The 21,166-nt window shown below is 42.5% G+C and overlaps 1 protein-coding gene across 7 annotated transcripts in view; it reads left to right on the top strand.

The window, feature by feature from the left end:
• PPP3CB (protein phosphatase 3 catalytic subunit beta) overlaps nt 1-20,010 on the top strand; it is a 136,315-nt gene extending 116,305 nt beyond the window's left edge. For all 7 annotated transcript variants that reach the window (XM_073596505.1, XM_073596501.1, XM_073596502.1 and 4 more), the window contains one exon: nt 18,018-20,010. In XM_073596505.1, the coding sequence (XP_073452606.1) occupies nt 18,018-18,193 (176 nt within the window). In that variant the 3' untranslated portion in view covers nt 18,194-20,010. The remainder of the gene's footprint in view (nt 1-18,017) is intronic.
• Nucleotides 20,011-21,166: the final 1,156 nt, after the last annotated feature.

Here is a 21,166-nt window from a genome sequence, read left to right as displayed (position 1 = left end):
ATCTGCAAAAGGGAAAACCCTCTTTTCCAGTTGCCGGGACAGTGGTAACAACAAATGCCAGTCTTTTGGGTTGGGGAGCAGTTCTGGAACAGTCGACTGTCCAAGGGAGATGGTCCAAGACAGAGAGGACCTTACCCATCAACATTCTAGAGATCCGTGTGGCGTATCTAGCCCTAAAGGCCTGGACACTCAGGTTACAGGGTTGCCCTGTCAGGATCCAGTCCGACAATGCCACAGCAGTGCCTTATATCAATCACCAGGAGTCGTGCAGCCCAAGGAGAAGTAAACCAGATCTTAATCTGGGCAGAAGCATGTGCCGAGCATATCGGCAATCTTCATTGCGGGAGTAGAGAACTGGCAGGCGGACTACTTGAGTCACCGGCAGTTATTCCCAGGGGAATGGTCTCTTCACCCCGACGTCTTCTTGGCCATATGCCAAAGATGGGAGTTTCCGGATGTAGACTTCTTTGCATCCAGGTTCAACAACAAGATTGATAACTTTGTGTCAACAACAAGGGATCCTCTTGCATGTGGGACAGATGCGTTGGTGACTCCATGGCATCAATTCTCCCTGATTTATACATTTCCTCTTATTCTGCTACTGCCACGACTTCTTCGCAGAATAATCAGGCAGGAAAGGAAGTCGGTACTCCTGGTGGCCCAGCATGGCCCAGAAGAGCTTGGTATGCAGAAATAGTAAAGATGGCAGTAGGTCCCCCGTGGACCCTACCGTCACGTCCAGACCTACTATCCCAAGGTCCAGTGTTCCATCCTGCCTTACAAACACTAAATTTGAGGGTCTGGCTATTGAAACCCACGTTCTGAAGAGTCGTGGGCTTTCAGGTCCTGTGATTTGTACCTTAATCAATGCAAGAAAGGCAGCTTCCAGAATGATTTATCATAAGAGTCTGGAAAGCTTAGATCTTCTGGTGTGTATCCAGGGCTTGGCATCCCAGAAAATATGTCATAAGTAGAATTCTTGATTTTCTACAAATGGGATTAGAAATGAAGCTGGCCTTGAGTACCATCAAGGGCCAGGTCTCGGCCTTGTCAGTATTATTTCAACGGCTGCTTGCTTCGCATTCTTTAGTCCGAAGCTTTATACAGGGGGTAACGCGTCTTAATCCTCTGGTTAGGGCGCCCCTAAACCCCTGGGACTTGAATTTGGTTCTGTCAGTTTTACAGAAACAGCCTTTTGAACCAATACGTCAAATTCCCTTGGTCTTTTTGACAAGAAAGTTAATTTTTTCTGGTAGCCATTTCTTCTACTAGAAGAGTATCAGAATTAGCAGCTCTTTTCTGTAAAGAGCCTTATTTAATCATACACAAGGATAGAGTGGTATTGCGCTCTCATCCTAGCTTTCTACCGAAAGTGGTTTCCGATTTCATCTAAACCAAGATATTGTTCTACCTTCCTTTTTTCCAGATCCCTGTTCTACGGAAGAAAGGTCACTACATTCTTTGGATGTAGTAAGAGCAGTCAAGGCCTATCTGGAAGCAACTGCTCAAATTCGCAAAACGGATCTTTTGTTCGTACTGCCAGAAGGTCCCAATAGAGGACAGGCAGCGCCAAAGTCTACCATTTAAAGATGGATTCGACAAATGATTATTTAAGCTTACGGTTTGAAACAGAAAATTCCACCTTTTCAAATCAAGGCACACTCCACAAGGGCTATTAGTGCTTCTTGGGTGGTGCATCACCGGGCCTCTATGGCTCAAATCTGCAAGGCCGCAACCTGGTCTTCAGTCCATACATTCTCCAGATTTTATCAGGTGGATGTGGGAAGGCATGAGGATATCGCCTTTGGGCGTAGTGTGCTGCAGGCAACGGTACGAGGTCCTCAGGTCTGATTACACCCTACTTTGTGTGGTCCCTTTCCCTCAAATAGCATTGCTCTGGGACATCCCATCAGTAATTACTGAGGCTCTGTGTCCCGTGATGTACAAGAAAGAAAATAGGATTTTTAACACAGCTTACCTGTAAAATCCTTTTCTTTTGAGGTACATCACGGGACACAGAGGTCCCGCCCCTCTTATAATACACTTATATTGCTTTGCTACAAAACTAAGGTATCCCCAGGAAGGGGAGGGGTTATATAGGGGGTTGAACTTCTTGTCTAGGGTGTGACCAGTGTCCAATCACCTATAACCCATCAGTAATTACTGAGGCTCTGTGTCCCGTGATGTACCTCAAAAGAAAAGGATTTTACAGGTAAGCTGTTATAAAAATCCTATTTTTATTGATATAAAGCACATTTTGCAAGCCATTCAGGTACATATAGCCATAGAAGGTCAGTTACATATTATGACAGCGAAATTAAATATGCAAGTGTTTTACACATATTCACAGGTGCAGTGAATCAGGTGGCAATTTAATCCAGCCTATAAACAAGGTGTGCCACAGGTACAGGGGAACTCTGCACTGGGTATGGAACAATTATACACAGATTTCCCCATCCTTCAACCATCTGTCCCAGATCTTGGAATATTTTTGTGAAGATCCCCTGTGGGCATAGATCAGTTTCTTGAATGGCAGGGTGTCATTAACTGCTTTTTTCCATAACTGTAGTATGGGGGGCACGTTCTGCATCCATCTCTGAGCTATCACTTTACGTGCTAGGAATAATGTTTCAAAAATGAATATTGTGTGATATTTGTCCACCTCTATGTCTGGCAGTAGCCCCAAAATACATAACTTAGGGTCCAGCACCACAGGGGATCCCATATTATCATTGAGGAAATGGGCAACCTGCGTCCAATATGTCTGTACATGAGTGCAGCTCCATATGAGATGGTAAAACTATCCTGGGTCAGCCTTGCATAAGCGACACGTCAGATCCGGCGTGTGCTGGAACTTTGCCAATCTCACCGGCGTCAGGTAGGCTTTGTGTACTATATACAGTTGTGTCAGTCTATCGGACAGCTTAGGAGACACTGTCTTGGTTCCCTCGCCAGCAACTCTTCTTACTGCTAGGCGAAAGTGCTACCCACTACACCGCTGTGCCGCCCAATAATATATGTTTCACTTTTTGAATTGAATTACTGAAATGAATTAACTTTTTGATACTATTTAATTTTTTGAGATGCACCTGTATATGCAGCATTTACCTGGTGGTAAATTTCTCCCTCTCAATTGGTGGGTGGTCACCACAGACACCAGTCTCTTCGGGTGGGGAGGTATAATGGACAATTTATTCGTACAGGGCCGTTGGTCTCAGGAGGAGACCAGTCTCGCCATCTATATCCTGGAACTTAAGGTAATCTGTCTCTCTTCTGTTGGACGACTCCCCTCCAGTATTGCCCTATCGGGGTACAATCAGACAATACCACAACAGCAGCCTACATCCATCACCAAAAGGGCACCAGGAGCTTGGCTGCGGCCCTGGAGGCCTCTCTCATCCTCAGGCATAACTTCATGTACCAGTCCTTTTGACAGTTCTAGTTGCAGGGGAACAACTGGCAAGTGGAAACTCTTGATCGCCAGATCAGGGGGAATGGTCCCTGCATCCTGACGTTTCTCTCCAGAGCTGTCAGAGCTGGGCAAGTCTGGACATTGATCTCTTTGCATTCAGACTCAATCAAAAAGTTCCCAAGTTCAGTGCCAGGTCAACATAACTCGGATCAGATGCTCTGGTGACACGTGTACTTCCTGATATATGCCTTTACCTCTAAAAACCCCTTCCCCAGGAATCCAACAAGAGGGAATTCTGGGTTTTCCTGGTGGCTTCAGACTGGCCATGCAGGGCTTGGTTCGCAGTTCTCGTTTGGTTGGTCACAGACTCTCTGTGGCTCCATTCTCTCGGCATGGATCTTCTTTTGCAAAGGTTCAATCTGCCACCCTGCTCTACAGTTGATGGCTTTAACTGCTTTGCTGTTGAAAGACGGGTGCTAAAGAACTAAGGCCTTCCCCATGCTTTCATTTGTGCCATGCTTCGTGCTTAGAAGTCCACTTTCTGGTTCATCTACTATCACATCTGGAAGGTCTACTTCACCTACTGGGAGTCTCTGAAATTTCATTCTCGCAAGTTTCTCATTGCTCCCGTCTTTTCCTTCCTGTAGGAGCTATGGCCTTCAGTGAGTATCTGCCTTGGCTGTTCTCTTTCAACAACCTTTTGGCTTCCGTCTCCCTTATTTGTACCTTCAATCAAGGGGCTACCTGGGCAGTCTTCCCCCCCCCCCACCTATATCTTTGACTCTCTTTGCCCTCTTTGGATTTCAGTCTTCTCTTGGCTTTGCAGAAGCCTCCTTTTTTAAATATTGAGGATGTTCCCTGTTTGTCTTTGTCTCAGACAGTGACCTTTCTAGTGACTATTACCTCTGCATGTAGGGTGTCTGAGCTAGCAGTCCTTTCTTGTGATCAGCTATTTACTGTTACAGGAGGATAAAGTAATTCTTTACTCTCATCTGTCCTTCCCTAAGGTGGTGTTGGCCTCCCACTTGAGTGAAGACTTTGATCTACCATCTCACTGCCCTCATCCTTCTCATCTCAGAGAGGTGGACCTTCGTTGCCTGGATGTAGTTCGGGCCATTGGGGTTTACCATTCCACTACGGCCCCTGTTTGCAAATCCGACTCTTTCTTTATTGTTCTTAATGGCCCTGCCGTCCACTATTTCCTGGTGGATTTGCCAAACTGTTGTCTAGGCTTAGAACCTCCGTTTCTGGTCACTGCTCATTCTACCAGGGTGCTGAGTGTGACTTGGGCTATTCATTATTCCGCTTCGGTTGTTCAAGTTTGCAAGGTGGCTGTTTGATTGTCTGTTCCCATATTTATCAAGTTCTATGAGGTCGACGTAGCTGCTTGTGCAGGTGCCAGCTTCGGTCGGAAAGTTGTGCAGGTGGCAGTTTGAATTCTGCCATGGTGCAGTTCCCTGTTCTGTTGTTTTCTGTTTATGGGCCACACTTCTTTCTGGCACTGCTTTCGGACATCCCATCCATCATGAAGTATGGCTGTGTCCTTCAGTGAACAAAAGAGGAAGTGGGATTTTTGTACTCGCCATGAAATCCTTTTCTCTCAGTTTTCTCTGAGAGGCCACGAGTCTTGTTAAAACTTTTTTGCAGAAGAGAGTTTATTTCTATTGTAGGGTCACCAGTACGGTTTTTGTATATTGAAATCATATCCCCTCTCAAGTGTCTCTTCTCCACAGAGAATAAGTTCAGTGCTCGCAACCTTTCCTCATAACTAAGATCCTCCAGACCCTTTATTAGCTTTGTTGCCCTTCTTTGTACTCGCTCCATTCCCAGTACATCCTTCCTGAGGACTGGTGCCCAGAACTGGACAGCATACTCTAGGTGCGGCTGGACCAGAGTCTTGTAGAGTGGGAGAATTATCGTTTTATCTCTGGAGTTGATCCCCTTTTTAATGCATGCCAATATTCTGTTTGCTTTGTTAGCAGCAGCTTGACATTGCATGCCATTGCTGAGCCTATCATCTACTAGGACCCCTAGGTCCTTTTCCATCCTAGATTCCCCCAGAGGTTCTCCCCCCAGTGTATAGATTGCATTCATATTTTTGCCACCCAAATGCATTTTTACATTTTTCTACATTGAACCTCATTTGCCATGTAGTTGTCCACCCCATTAATTTGTTCAGATCTTTTTGCAAGGTTTCCACATCCTGCTGAGAAGTTATTGCCCTGCTTAGCTTAGTATTGTCTGCAAATACAGAGATTGAACTGTTTATCCCATCCTCCAGGTCGTTTGTGAACAAATTAAATAGGATTGGTCCCAGCATGGAACCCTGGGGAACCCCACTACCCACCCCTGACCATTCCGAGTACTCCCCATTTATCACCACCCTCTGAACTCGCCCTTGTAGCCAGTTTTCAATCGATGTACTCATCCTATGGTCCATGCCAACTGACTTTATTTTGTACAGTAAACATTTATGGGGAACTGTGTCAAATGCTTTTGCAAAATCCAGATACACCACGTCTACGGGCTTTCCTTTATCTAGATGGCAACTCACCTCCTCATAGAAGGTTAGTAGATTGGTTTGGCAAGAACAATTCTTCATGAATCCATGCTGATTACTGCTAATGATACTGTTCTCATTACTAAAATCTTGTATATAGTCCCTTATCCCCTAAAAGAGTTTACGTACTATTGATGTTAGGCTAACTGGTCTGTAATTCCCAGGGATGTATTTTGGGCCCTTTTTAAATATTGGTGCTACATTGGCTTTTTTCCAATCAGCTGGTACCATTCCAGTCAGTAGACTGTCTGTAAAAATTAGGAACAACGGTCTGGCAATCACTTGACTGAGTTCCCTAAGTACCCTCGGATGCAAGCCATCTGGTCCCGGTGATTTATTAATGTTAAGTTTCTCAAGTCTAAATTTTAATTCTGTCCTCTGTTAACCATGGAGGTGCTTCCTGTGTTGTGTTATGAGGATAAACACTGCAGTTTTGGTTACTGAAGCCCCCCGATTCACTCGTGAAGACTGAGGAGAAGAATAAATTCAATACCTTTGCCATCTCCCCATCCTTTGTAACCAGATGTCCTTCCTCATTCTTTATGGGGCCAGTATAGTCTGTCCTCCCTTTTTTACTGTTTACATACTTAAAGAATTTCTTGGGATTTTTTTTTTTGCTCTCCTCCGCTATGTGTCTTTCATGTATACGGCTGACTACTTGCTAAACTCCTTTTGGCAGATGGGGGGGGGGTTGGGCACCTCCGGAAGCCTGTCCCCTGTGTGTGCTTTTAGTTTGGTTGCACCTAGCATTCTCCTTCTGTACGTGGCTGTGCCCTTCAATGAAAGTAGAGAAGAGAATTTTACGTTGAGTAAAAAAATCCTGTAAACCTAAAGGGCATGTTTTAAATATGTCCGGAGTTCTAATTTGACCATCCAGAACCTGTCTGTTAAAGCCAGATTCCAGTAACTGGTTTCCTGCAGCAGGTTTCAAGATGAAATAAAGAATTTGGTTGCTATGAAAAACTTTTTTCTGTTTTTGGTATCTTATAGGGGACTTTAGTTTGAAACAACACAACCCCAGTGTGTGGGCAGTGTCTACGGGCTTTCAACATTGGTGAGATAAGTGCTCACCAGCGCATTCTGTATCTGGCCCTTGATGACTAAATTTGGACTTTCAGTGTGGGGAGAGTGAGTTTGCAATTTGCACTATTGTGTTTTCATATCTACTTTTTGTAAACCACGTGAACCTTTCAGCACAAGTCTGTCCACATCTTTAAATTTAAATATTCCATATTTTACATAGTACTATGTACCGTATTCACTTATTATAGTAATATGTTCCAATGCCCTTAGCTTAATTCACATTATAGCGTTTAGTTTTTGTGCCTTATCGCACCATAGGCTGCCCTATGCACAAGTGTGGCAAAGCAGCTCATGCACCTTTTTTGAGTGCTGAGTTTCGTGTGCTTTTAAACCTTGTGTTTTATCACCCCTTTTCATGAAAAACATGTCTATTTTGCAGCGTTTATGGTGCCATTAAATTATATGTGAAGTCTACTTTGCAAAACAATCCATTTAGTTTAAGGCCCCTTTCTCACGGGGCGAAATCTACCAGGAGTCTGCTCAGTGGGGGATCAGTCCGGTGATTCCCGCTGAGCACGTGGATGGTTGGTCCACATCCGCTCCACTAATGCAGATAGGATACAGACACAGCCCCCTCTCCTCTATGGGCGGTCAAATGTAAACGGACCGTCTTTCAGTTTACACCCAAATGCCATTTGATCCACTAGATGGAAGGGCCAGATCCCCATCTGTCTAATTTAGCAGATCGGATTGGATGTAGACAGGTGTAAGCAGAATGGAGGGGGTCCAATCGAAATACTGACAAGCAGACACAATCAGACCGCTAGCGCGAAAGGGGCCAAAAATAGAAATGAAAGGCAAAACATTTGTGTGTAAAAAAAAAAAATTATTTTTTTTTAGTGATCATATAACCTCTGCTCTCAGCTGAATAGGGGATTAGGGACGTGGAGAAACAGGAATACGCAGAGTTTCTCTGTGGGAGTGGGGTGGGGTTTATGTTAGCAAATTGGAGAACAGACAGGCTGTTCTCCCAGCTCAGCCAGAAAACTGATCATACCTGGGATGGATGTGCTTGAGTCCTAGCGTGGACAGTTTGAAATAGGAAATCCGGGGGACTGGCAGTAATGCCAGGGATTTCACACAAAGGGAGGAATGCAAGGAGAACAGGATTTTTTTTTTTTTTTTTTTATCACAAGTACATAGTACAAAAGGCACATATCAGGAATATGAAATGTTGAGGTAACACATTCTTTAACAGTGAATGGCACTGCTTGCGCAAGCTCTTCTTTGTGAGTTTTGTAAATGCACAATTTTGTGTACATGCATCAAAACGCTATAGTGTGAATGCAGGCTTACCGTGTGGACAGTTTATGTAGAGACATTTTTGATATAACAAAGGTGAACTAATTCCACGATGAACTAATGCACTTTATATATATATATATATATATTGCTGATCTTGGCCTCTCTAATTATTTTTGGACGCGTATGTGAATTTGTTTTTAGTGGAGTTCTACTTTACACTCATGATAAGAGGTAAATTTTTATGCAATTATAATGTTTTCCAAACTTTTCCTGCGGTGCCATAAGCTGTTTTCCAGATCGCTTCATTTACAAGGATTATGTAAAACTTTTTTGTGTGTTTTTTGTTTTTTTTTTTTTTTTTGTTTTTTTTTTAATTGGCAAAAACAGTATATCTCTGCAATACAAGTACATTTCCCCATGTGTTGTCCTTTTTAAAATCACTGTAGGTATATTAAATACCTGTCAATCTGCTAGTCATCCAGTAGGTTGACAGTGCTGTCTGCACTGAAATGCCAAGCAACATTTTCAGCCCTACCTGATTCTCCCATGCTGGACTAGTAGACACCCTCCACCTCTTTATCTTCATAACAATAGTTATGATAGTTCTGTCGACCTTGAGATTTCAATGCAGCAGAAGCAGTGTTGTCAGCTCAAACTGGAAGTTAGGAGCACATTGGAATTTTAGCAGATTAACAGATACTGTACTTGTACTAGTGTTAAAGCTGAATGCTAAGCAAATCTAAAAGATGCACATTAATGCAGATCTGTAATCATTAAAACATGACTAAGTGTATTTTTCTTGATCGTACGGGACACAAGCTGCTTTAACTTTATTTCTGGCTGCCAAAGCCGTTTTTGCTTAATTTGTTTTATTCTTTTTTTTTTTGCCTGAAGACCATTGTATGTTTTATGATTGGCAAACTCCTCAGCAAAGGCTTGACTGTACCCAGACCTCACATTGTGGATGGTGCCGGGAAGGTCTGTAATGTTACTTTGCAATGCACTGAATCCTGCTGTGGGTGCTTCACTTGGCACGTGGTGCAGATCCAGAGCCCTAGTCTGCCTGGTGCAGAGCCCAGCCCCAGAAGATCCCTGCAGGGTTATGCCTACTGTGTAGGGTGAAACGAGCATGAGGTTCAACCTTTACCTACCACTGAAGTGGGGAGTACAGGCCCAGATGCCCTTTAAACATTCACCCATTTAATTTCTCTTCTGGGATGCACTTAGGACTGCTACCACGTTTTCAGGCATTACAGGGTAGCCGGTGTTAAGGGTTGTTGGCATTTGTTTTACTCATCCTACTGAATAGTATCTAGTGTGGTGCTTTTGCGCCATTCACCCTCTTGGTGGCACTGTACTGCACCTACACAACATGAACGCATTGGGTGTTTTCACAGCCTGTTTTGAGGGTGGTCACTGCACATGTGCAACCAGCCCCTTCCTCTTTTTTTATATTCGAGACACCAGTTGAGGAACATCTCCAGGTTCTTATCTTTGAGATTGCATTAATAGCGTTTTAGTCTTTTCTAATCCTGGGTTACAGCAGCTTAAAGGTGCTTGCACCAAGGAGGCATTCCTCAGTCTGTACCACTTCTGCGGGGGTCATAAGTACTTCCTGGGACATTTTGTTCACACACACACGCGAACCATAAACAGAAAGCTAAGAGGGGTCAGTTGGGCTCAGTAGCTCAGGTTCCATTTTTAGCTCTCTTGGGGTTTTAATACATCAGTTGAGGGCTCAGGTACCCTCTGCTCTAATGGTTGCCCCATTCTGACTCTCTGCCTTCCTCTGGCCATTCTGCCAGTCCATAAACCAAGCTAGGTTTAGCTCATCGTTTCTGTCTAGAGGAATTTTCTGCCACAATGTCTGATATCATTTGCAAACTTTCTGGCCTACTTGGGCCTTAAACTACAGGGACCATGGGCGTACCCTTTCAACCTCCAGCTTCTGTCTTTGGCTTTGCCTTTTGAGCCAGACACAATACCAGAGTAAGGAAATATCTGCTCAGGAGGAATCCTTGTCTTCTAAATATTCTGATCAGGGTGACATGTTTACTACAGAAATCTACAAAACTCAAGCAGACTGTCTACACTGATGGGTTCATGTCACGGGTCCTAGAAAACTGGTTGACCATTCAAAAAGTGCAGCGCGGCTCGCACAATGGGCAACCAGCTGTGAAGCTGAAAGCAGCATATCCAGCTACCCACAGTTAGGATGCCGGCGCCGGGAACCCAAAGTTTAGTGACGAACTAGCCCAAGTGAGGACAACAGACATTATGCCTATAAGAGAAGCAGACTTAAAGGGGTTGTAAATCCTCACTGTTTTTCACCTTTATGCATTCTATGAATTAAGGTGAAAAACCTTTTTGTACGGCAGGACCCCTTTTTTCTTACCTGAACCTGATGGTTTCAGGGACGAGCACAGCAGCTCCAACTGCTGTCTTGGGTCCTCATTGGATAGATTGCTAGCAGCAGGAGCCATTGGCTGGGGGGTGGGGCGGAGTCCGGTTGCCTGTGTCAATGGACGCAGCAGCAGGACTCGGGAGCACCCACACGAGTGCCCCCATGAATTGTAGCTCTCCTTGGGCGCACTTGAGAAGAGGAGTAATCAGGAGCGACGCGGGGGGGGGGGACCCCAGAAAGCGAGGATCGGGGGGAGGGGGGCACTCTGTGCAAAATCCTAGCACAGAGGAGGGTAAGTATAACATGTTTGTTATTTAAAAAAAAAAAAACAAAGCTTTACAATCACTTTGATCCTCTCTTGGGTAGAGCTGCAAATTCTGGCCCTGACTGCAGTTCACATACCAGGCATGGAAGATGGTCAAGCAGACTTTCTTGTCCTCGTCGGGATACGGGGGAATTGACTCTATCCGCAGGTCTTTCTTGCTCTATGCAACAGGTAGGGAACACCATATGTGTGCACCTCCTGGGGTTCAGATTCAACAGTAAACTTGAGATGTTTGTTGCCAGGTCCAGAGAATCTCGCGCCTTCATTCTGGATGCTTTGGTAATGCTGTGGAATCATTTCAACCTGATGTATGCCTTTTTGCCCTCCAGATTCTCCCTTGGCAACTCCACAGGAATGAGGAGGAAAGTCAGGCGATTACAATCACATTCCAAATTCACCTAGGGGTCACAAACTCAAGCTCCTTGCAGACGCTCTATGGGCCCTTCCATAGCCTCCATATCCTCTAGACCTATTCCAAGAACCAGTTTTCCAGGCTGCTCCTCAGTCACTCGCTTTTAAGCATGGCTGTTGAAGCAATGGTCCTAAGAGACAGGAAGTCGAAAACCTTGCTTTTGCTTGGTGCGAGTCGAGAAATTTTCATCCTAGAAAGTACTCTGTGGGATGTATCCGTTCTTTCCTACTGTCTGGACCAGCATTTGGCCTCCAGTACTATTAAGGGACAAATCTGAGCCTTATTTGTTCTCTTTTACAGACTCTTAGCATTTCACTCTCTAGTTAAACTCTTTGTTTAGGGAGTGGCTCACATCTCTCCCCGTTTGTTCCCCTTTATTCATTTGGGATCTTGATTTGGTTCTCTTGGCTCTTCAGAAGCCACCTTTTGAACCTATCAGGGATATTCTCTGGTCTTGCCTTACCTATGAGGAACTTTTTGTTCCTATCACCTCTGAGAGGAGAGTTTCAGAGTTGACAACCTTTATCCTCTAAGGCAGTGTTCTCCAAACTTTCTAAACAATGGGGCAGGTTTACTGTACTTTAGAGGGGCTGGACTGTGGCCAGTAGAATTTTCTTTTGACATCAGTGGGAGTAAACAGTGCCCTATTTTTGGTATTGGGGGGGGGGGGGGGGGGAATAGTTCCTCATTGTTGGTGTTAGTGATTGAAATGGTATCACATTGTTGATGTCAGTGGCAAGAATTATGCCCCATTTTTGGTGTCAGGGGGCAGAATAGTGTATCATATCAGTGGGATGAATAGTGCCCCAAGGGCCGGATAAAGGCAACCAAAGGGCTGTATCTGGCCCCCAAGCTGCAGTGTGGAGACCCCTGCTCTAAGGAACCCTTTTTGGTGTTGCACAAGGACATGGTTGTCTTGAGTGCCAAGGCTTTCAGTCTTCTGAAGGTGGTCTATGTCTTCAACCTTAATCAGGTTATTTTCTATCCTTCTCTATGCCCTGCTTCTAAACATGCTAAGGAAATGTCTCCCCACTGTCTAGATGTGTGGTGAGTTTACCTCTCAGCTACTGGCACGTTTAGGAATTAAGACTTTGTTCTTTTTGAAGGTCTCCAAAAGGGGCTCCGTGCTTCTCACTTGACTATTGCTAGGGGGATCAGAAAATGTATCATTAAGGCCTATAGTAATAGGATTCCTCCCTTCTCTTATAGGGAACTTTCACACTGAGGCAGTGGGAGCGGTAGCTAGTGAAGTGCTGCTAGTTTTAGCTGCGCTTTACCGCTGTTTAAGTGGCGCGCTTTAAACACCCCCCCCCCGAAGGGGATAAATGCGCCGCTGCCGAAGCACTGCCCATTCATTTCGATGGGCAAGGGGGGGGGTGGAGTAGAGGTGTATAAACCGCCCCAAAGATACTGCTTGCAGGACTTTTTTTTTTAACGTCCGGCAAGCGCACCGCTCCAGTGTGAAAGCACTCGGGCTTTCACCCTGAAGTGACAGGAGAGGTGCTTTGCAGGTGCTATTTTTAGCGCTAAAATGGCTGTAAAGTGCCTTAGTGTGAAAGTGGCCTTTAAGGCATATTCTACTAAAACTGTTAGTGTCTGATTGGCTTTTCAGCATTAGGTACTCAGATTTGCAAGGCTGCCAGCTAGGCTTTTGTTTACAAATTTCTTAAAGTGGAACTTCACTTAAAATCAGAATTTCTGCTGATCTTCCTCCCTCCCTCCTTTTGCTACTACTGTGAACCCTTTTTTTTTTTTTCCTGGGAGCGAAAACCTAGTTTTAACAGGTATCCGCTCCCACTTCTGGTTGGATTGCCTAGGCAGAAGTTTGGCCCCCATCCCCTCCCTGCCCACAACCTCCTGGGTTACATCACAGGTCCCAGGGGGCTGCGGGTCCATTCACAAAGCACAGCGTGACTCCCGCATGCACAGGGGAAAGCAGGCTGTGAGCCAGTAGAAGTGACAGCCAGCTTCCCACACTCCCCAAAGAACTGGCCCAGGTGAGGACAGCGCTGAATCCCCGGACTGATGTGTCTTTATTAAAAGTCAGCAGCTATAATATTTGTAGCTTCCGACTTTTAATTTTTTTGAAAAATTACCAAAGACCTTTTCTACCAGGTAGATGCCAAGGACTGCTCGGATGTTTGTTTGCTACAAACTGCTCTGAGTATGCTTTGCCCGTCTTGACCAGTTGTGTATGCCTGTTGGCATTGTTTGCTGTGTAGCCCATCCGCTATAAGGGGGACTGATTTTGGACGTCCCAGTTGTGAAGATTAAAGCAGCTTTGGGTCCTGTACTGTATGATAGGTGAAATAGGATTTTTGACTTAACAGTAAAATCAGTTTCGTAGAGTACAGTACAGGACACAGGGCCATTCTCTCTCCTTTAAGCTAGCTAGCTGTGAGTGGGAGAGGTTATATAGGGGGTGTCCCTGCAGCCTTTCTTTTTTGCCAGCGTTGAGTCTGAAGAAGTCTGCATATACCCCAGGCATAATGATTTATAGAAGTCTGTTTCCTGTACTGTACTCAAGGAGAAGAAATTTACTGGTAAGTCAAAAAAAAAATTATTTTAAAATGCAAGCAGTGTAAGTACCTAAATTTGACCTGGTATAGGCCTTGTGCAGCTCCTGTATATTATAAAGAGAAGAAGCAGCACAAAGCGAGGTGGGTCATATGCTGACATGAAGCTTGTTGATAGGAAGAGAGGTCAGAGTGACAGAGTGAGGTGAGCATATCACTGTGCTGCTTCTCTTTTCACTGTTCAGTAGCAAACTGGCGTGGGCCCAGGATGACCTGGGCACAGAGGAAGTGAGTTGATTGATGTTGGCTGTTGGACTGAAGACATCTAGGAACAGAAAATAAGCACTGTGGGGGAAGTCTCTGGATTGGAGCACAGTAACAAAAGCTGGTTTGTGTTTTTATATTTACTGGGCTATTAATCTTTATCTTATTTTTGTCTGGAGTTCTGCTTAAAAGATACAAAATATGAGGAAATGTATGTACATTGCAGAGATGTACTGTTGCATTGTCAGTGTTGTCCAGACATACACTTTAAACAACTGTGCTCTGATTAGGGATGAGGTTCAGGTTGGTCTCTACCATGGGTTCACAGTGGATCAAGCGAGTTTGAAATTAGCAGTCCTGGCGAATTAAAGCAGAAGTTTGCCAGACCAAATTCTTTGTAACCATAATGCACTACCTCTCTTTTAACCACTTAACGACCAACAACTTAACCATACGTCGTTAGACTTTCGCTGGTTATACTGGGATGACGCCTGCAGGTATCAAGTACTGTTTTTTTTTTTTTTTTTTTTTTTTTTTTTTTTTAGAGCCACCCCCCCTTTTTTCGTGGTTTGCACGGGCTCTCCCGTCCCACTGGACAGCCAAACAAAGACAGATTTGACTTTGATCAGCTGCTTCTGATAGGAAGCCAGAGGCGATGACATGAAATCACTTCTGGTTTAGCCAGGATGTCAACGGCACCATTCTTTACAAATCAAAAAGTATTAAAAAACGCTAATCTTGGTGTTTTGAATGCTTTTAAGGGTAGAGGAGCGATTTGGAGTCTTATGAACCTCAGATCCCTCCATAAAGAGTACCTGTCACATGCCTATTGCTATTACAAAGGATGTTTACATTCCTTGTGACGGCTAAGGATGAGCTCCGGCGTGTTCACACAGCCCACGTGCAGAGCCCAACAGGAAGTCGGCACTGGGCAACAGTGTATATAAATAGTGTATATAAATACATTCCTAATTTTTAAAAAAATTAGAGTGCCCGTGCTAGCGCACAAAGGCACGCACTCACCGATTGTCCCAGACATGTGAGGTATTGCCGTGAACGTCAGATCATGGGCAGTAATTCTAGCACTAGACATCCTCTGTAAACCTAAAGTGCTAACCTGTAAAAAAATTTTTAAACGTCACCTATTGATAGTAAAATTGACATTGTCGCCGTTGCAAAGGCATGCACAATTTTAAAGAGTGACATATTTGATATCTATTTACTCGGCGTAACATCCTCTTTTTTTTTTTTTTTTTTTTTTTATATATATATTTTACAAAAAAATTGGGTTATATTTTTTTTTTTTTTTTTTTTTTTGCATGAAAATTTTTTAAAAAGTGTATTTTTTTTTTTGAGTTTGAAAAACCGCTGCGCAAATACCGTATGACATAAATTGCAACACCCACCAAAAAAGTATACATTTGGGGATTCTAACTAATTTTCTAGCAAAAAATACAGATTTTTACATGTAAACAAAAGTGTTAAAAAAAGGACCAAAAAAGGGAATTTTGGATAAGCCAGCCCCCTCACTAAAAAAAGGGTGAGGTCACAGCAGCAATATTGACAATGTTTTATCAGTGATAGGTAAAGCATAAGAAGTGCTGCATCGGGAGAGATTAAAGGCCAAATACACCTTTAGCAACATGTTACACCCATATTTAGGGTGTAACATGATGGTCCCCCGTCCCCCCCCCAAGCAGTTGTCAAATTTGAAATGAGCGTGGTTGTGCATGGCTCTGCCTGCCAGGTCATTCATTCACAGAGCATGAACGAACAACAAGACCTGTGTGCCACCACAGACAGTTCTCAATGGAATACAAGTGAGTTGTTCACCACATTCGTAGTCCATTGACACTTTCTCCAGGCCTCCGACTAAGGCTGGGTTCACACTGCTGCGGTGCGGGAACGCAGCGAATTTACTGCGGGTTCCCGCATCGCACCAGCTCGCACGGCAGTTCACACTGCCATATGCGAACTGCTGGGGAGTGTCATACAATGTTAATGACACCCCCAGTTCAGCCCGCATATCGCAATGCGAACTGACAATTCGGACATTTTCGGATCGCATAGGTGTGAACACCCATGCGATCCGATTTTGGTCCGAACAAAAAAAAGGGTCCTGTGCGAGTTTGGACCGAATGCGGTGCGATATCAGCCATACTATCTGTATGGCTGATATCGCACAGCACAGACATCGCATGTGATGTGAACAGCAGTGCGCTGCGAATCACATGCGATGTCTGCCACCGCAGCAGTGTGAACCCAGCCTGAAAGTCCGTACAGAGGTACAAGCAAGTAGCTGGAAAAATAGTTTTTAAGTAGCCTCGCATTGCAAATGATACCCACTTGATTTTTTTTTTCATGAAAGCCAGCAATTAAAAAGAAAAAAAAAAAAACTTTCTAAGTGATTTAGTGACTGGGTTTATGTCTGCTTAAACAAATTATGCTAGTTTTTTTGAATTGCAGTGCAATTCAAAGTTCTCTTGTGTGTTGCCTGTATTCACAAATCTATACACCCCAAAATCCTTTTAAGGGCCAATATTTGTCTGCACTCGCTGATTTATTGCTTGCTCTCCAATTGTTAAAACATTACCTTTTTTCTTTTAATTTGTGTGTGTCCACCCCACACCTTTTTTTTTATTATATGAGTGGGTTAGGCATTTGTTGCTGACAATTCATTCAGGAGCGGCCTTTTTCACACCACCGTACACCAAATTAAAAAAAAACTGTGAACCCAAAACGCCACACGAACGGGAAGAAGTATTTTAAATATGAAACAAGGCAAGTGTTTTGCTGCACTAAAAAATTCAGGTGTATTATCTCAAACACTTCTGAAAAATTGACCAGCCGTTAAGCTGTTTTTTTTTTTTTTGCTACACTCTGATTCCTCCAGCCACACAATTCCCTCCCGCTGGAAAATTGTATTCCGACAGCAGCACCCACAGAATACGCTGATAAAGAAAAGTTTTTAAACGCATCCCTTCAACAGAATTCGATCAAAAACTTCTGTCATGCAGGGACTGCCACATACTGATCAAATACTAATCAAAATGTGTCCAGTCCTTGCTGAATTTCGGTCAGTGTATTGCCAGCTTTAGACATGAGACAACTGTTTGGTTACACTGAAAATAGAATACTATCAAAGTATACTGTGATCAAAAATGTAATTTAAAACCATGCTGTTTCCTAAATGTATTGTACAGCTTTAAGAAAGATTTTTGTATTTTACATGTTGCTCGTTAAGCTGCATGTAAATTTTTTTTTTTTTTGAAAATTCTTGGTATTGACACAGGCCTCCCATAGCAGTTACCAGTTTCCTATATATATTTTTTTATTTTATTTTTTTATTACAGTAAAATGGACAGAATTTAGTATTAGTATTCAACGAACCCAAGCACATTTGCGCATCCCCAGTTGCGATCTGGAAATACCCTGCTTTTGGGTACTATGTGAGGAAAAGTTTAAGAAACATTGGAGCACATAATTAAAACTTGGTTACGCTGATAACAGTCAGCTGTTATTTACATGATTTTCTTATTAACACTGCAAAAAAAAGTTCAGTTGTGTTACATACATATATTTAAAATGTATACAATGTCAGCTTGCATTATTGATTTTGTGTTGAAAGCATAGCAAGAATACATGTGGCTAGTTCAAAGCTGTAAAAAAAAAAAAAACCTCAGAATTGTCTGTTCGGTGCTGTCACATTATTCAGCTAATATCTATTCAATTTCTGATATGTTAATCATATTAAATACAAATTACTTGAACTAACATTTCATACTTGCATTTTAAGCAATACGAGGATTTTCGCCGCAACATAAAATCTGCAGTTTTGAAGAAGCAAAGGGATTGGACAGGATCAATGAAAGGATGCCTCCTAGGAAAGATGCCAGACAGCAAGATGGTATTAATTCAGTGAACACAAATGCCAAGGAAAATAACGGGACTGGCAATAACAACGCCCAGTGACAACACTCCATGTCCAGGTTTACTCACACCTTGCCTGAGAAGTCCTAGATTCATGCTTTGTGATAGAACAGCTTCAATAGCCAATGGGCACTAGAAGACCTAATAGCAGACAGTTCAACGTTGTGGGAAATTCAGCAGTTTCCTGTGTGCAAACTTTCATACTCCCAAGACAAGAAAATGCTAAAGTGTGAAACCCAGGCACTTGCATTGTGCACGTTTCTAACCTGTCACTATCTGGTCTCTGAATCGTGGGAAGGTATTGGGCTGTTTGTCATGAAAGCACATCTAGTGTAGCATCTCACGCTTATCATTGTTGACACTTAAGTTTACAAATGGAAATCTCTGTTTTTGTTCACTAGCTAGATTTTTTTTCAAATCGAATTTAAGTACATCCCTCAAAAGCTATTTATTGAAAAGACATTTGTTTATTAAATGTCTTTAAAAGATAGATTAGAGTTGTCTTAAATATACCGAGGCTGCAAAATGTATTTTAAAATGGATACGAACCAATGCCAAAATAAAATGTTGGCTATTATTTAATGCTGACCTCAGGTGTATAAATTAGATGTTGAGGATTATGTATTATACTCACTGTATTTTTTAGTTTTAAGGATTATGGAAAGATTTCTACATAGGAACATTTATTACTTGAACACAGATCAAACAAATATTTAATTTCAATACTTTTTGCCCGAAATTTGTGGAGATTTTTTCATCCCTTTAAAATAAAAAAATGTTTTCAAAAAGGACAAAAAAAAAACAAAAAAGATATCAAGATTGTTCATTCTAGGGTACTTTTAATTGAGCAGTGTACATTATGTTAAAGTAAATTTTGATTCATATCAAGTCTGTAAAGCTTGGCATTGTATTTTGTGTATGCATGTTTTCTTTTTGCAAATATTTAATATATAAACCTATGATGTACAGGAACTGCATCTATAGGTTACATAGATGTTATGAATACATTTTAGTTTATTGTGAGTATTAAAGTTGCTTCAATGGCTGATCACGACTGAATAGCTGCAGGGTTTTTTTTTTTTTTAATGGATTTCTTGAGTCTGCATAGACTGAGAACACTTTAAACGTTTGTTTAGACCGTGCAGGACTTAAGAAGATTGCTCTGTCCAAACGTTAAAACATTAGTGACTGTAAACCAAGACTGCATGTTCATTTCTTTTTTTAATATTTGCTGGACTGCTAAGTTTGAAGACTACAAGAACTTGCTTATTTGTTCCACAAGATAATGAAATGTACTGATTTCCATTGTATTTTTTGGTATATATTTTGACTTTTACCTTTCCATCTCTGCAAGATCACTTGAAGCTTAAGGGTAACCTTTAAGATTTTTTTTTTTTTTTCCCATCCTGTCCCTCTCCCACACCCTTCCTTCATGCTCTACAGACTGTACATACTACTCATCCAGGTCAGACATTTTATGCATGTTCTGAGTTATTGAAAACTTTTATAAACCGTAGCACACAATACATTTTGTGCATGGGCCGCTGCTCTGAACAGTGTGTCAATTTTGTATGTTCGCCCTTTTGCTTTTTAATATAATCTAAAATAAATTTAAAAAATGAACTGTTTTCCCTATTGGCAAAAATAGAAATTTGCCACATCATCATGCAGCAGAAACGACACTTTGAACTCAGTATAAATTTCTCATGGAGAACCTTCTCTAGATGTGTAAGCCCTCTATAATAAAATGTATGTTTCTTCTATACTGCCAAACTTCTTCCTCTACAATATGCAACCTATTTGCAGGCGACAATGTATGATGTTCTCCCAAATAAAATGAAAATGTATTTAAAAATAAATTATTCTCGCATGATTCTTGGTCCAGAATATTAGAATTATGGGAAGATTAGAAAATGATTTATCAAATAGCTTTTCCAAGGGTTGCATCAGAGTGAGTATCGGATCAAATCACAAGGTAAAAACTGCAGTGTCTTAATAATTCTATGTGTAAAATTGTGTTTTTTTTTTTTTTTTTTTTTCATTTATTTATTTTACGCAAAGCCTTAATCTGCTCTTGCTGAAGAGTACTGTCTAAATCAGATTAAAAAAAGGATGCATGTAATTTGATCCAAGAGGTAGTGCTGGTTGCTGTACTACTTGCGTTTTTTCCACAAGCTACAGAGTCCTCTTTACCCCCTATGTCCATCCAATTTTCTATTACCAATGATACCAGGAAGTGTGGACTGCTACTACAACTTGACGGTTGATGAACGAGTAGTGGCACGGCAGTGGGGTTAGGCTTGCCCGCGGGTTGCAGGAAAGAAATGTGCATGATTTCCCCATCAACACAGACAGTGCTGACAGGGGAATCCTTCCTGCTGAGCAACTGTATGCTGCCGGAGGGGGGCGGGCAAGGGAACCTGTCCCTGCTGGCAGAAGACAGTGATTGTTGCTAGCGGTTAAAAGAGTTGCTAGAGATCATCATAAGTAAATCTGACAGGCTGGTTGTACTCAAGTTGATAGATCGCGCAACTTGGGTACATTCAGCCTACCCACACACGGTTCGAATCTCAGCCGGTTCCGGCTGAGATTTGAACTGTCTATGGCCGACCTAAGTAAGACTTACCGTCACTTCAACTGTTTGTAATCTTTGTGGGCAAGCTGTGCTTAAGCCAGAAACTGAAGGTGAAAGAATTCAACAGAAAACCTATGATCGCTTTTTTGTGCAGTGCAAGGAGAGAGCCATTTGTCTCAAATGCCAGGTGTCAGATTTAACTTCTTAATGAAAAAGGTAAAAAAAAAAATTGTAAAGTCTGAACCTAGTTTTAGAACTTTGGCATATGTTAGTAAAACTGTACATATCTTTGCAACTACTAGTGTATCCAGGTGAATTTTTATAATTCTTGGTAAAATCTTGGGAGCCAATACCCAGGCTCTATGCCATGAGGACAGCTTGTAATGTTGGTTCAAACACTGGATCCTGCACGAGCGCTTACCTCAGCACTTGGTTCATTG

This window comes from Aquarana catesbeiana, linkage group LG08 (assembly GCF_042186555.1).
Source record: "Aquarana catesbeiana isolate 2022-GZ linkage group LG08, ASM4218655v1, whole genome shotgun sequence".
In the NCBI taxonomy this organism is placed as follows: Eukaryota; Metazoa; Chordata; class Amphibia; order Anura; family Ranidae; genus Aquarana; species Aquarana catesbeiana.
Note: the sequence above shows the minus strand (reverse complement) of the source record. Positions and strands in the feature narration are given on the sequence as shown.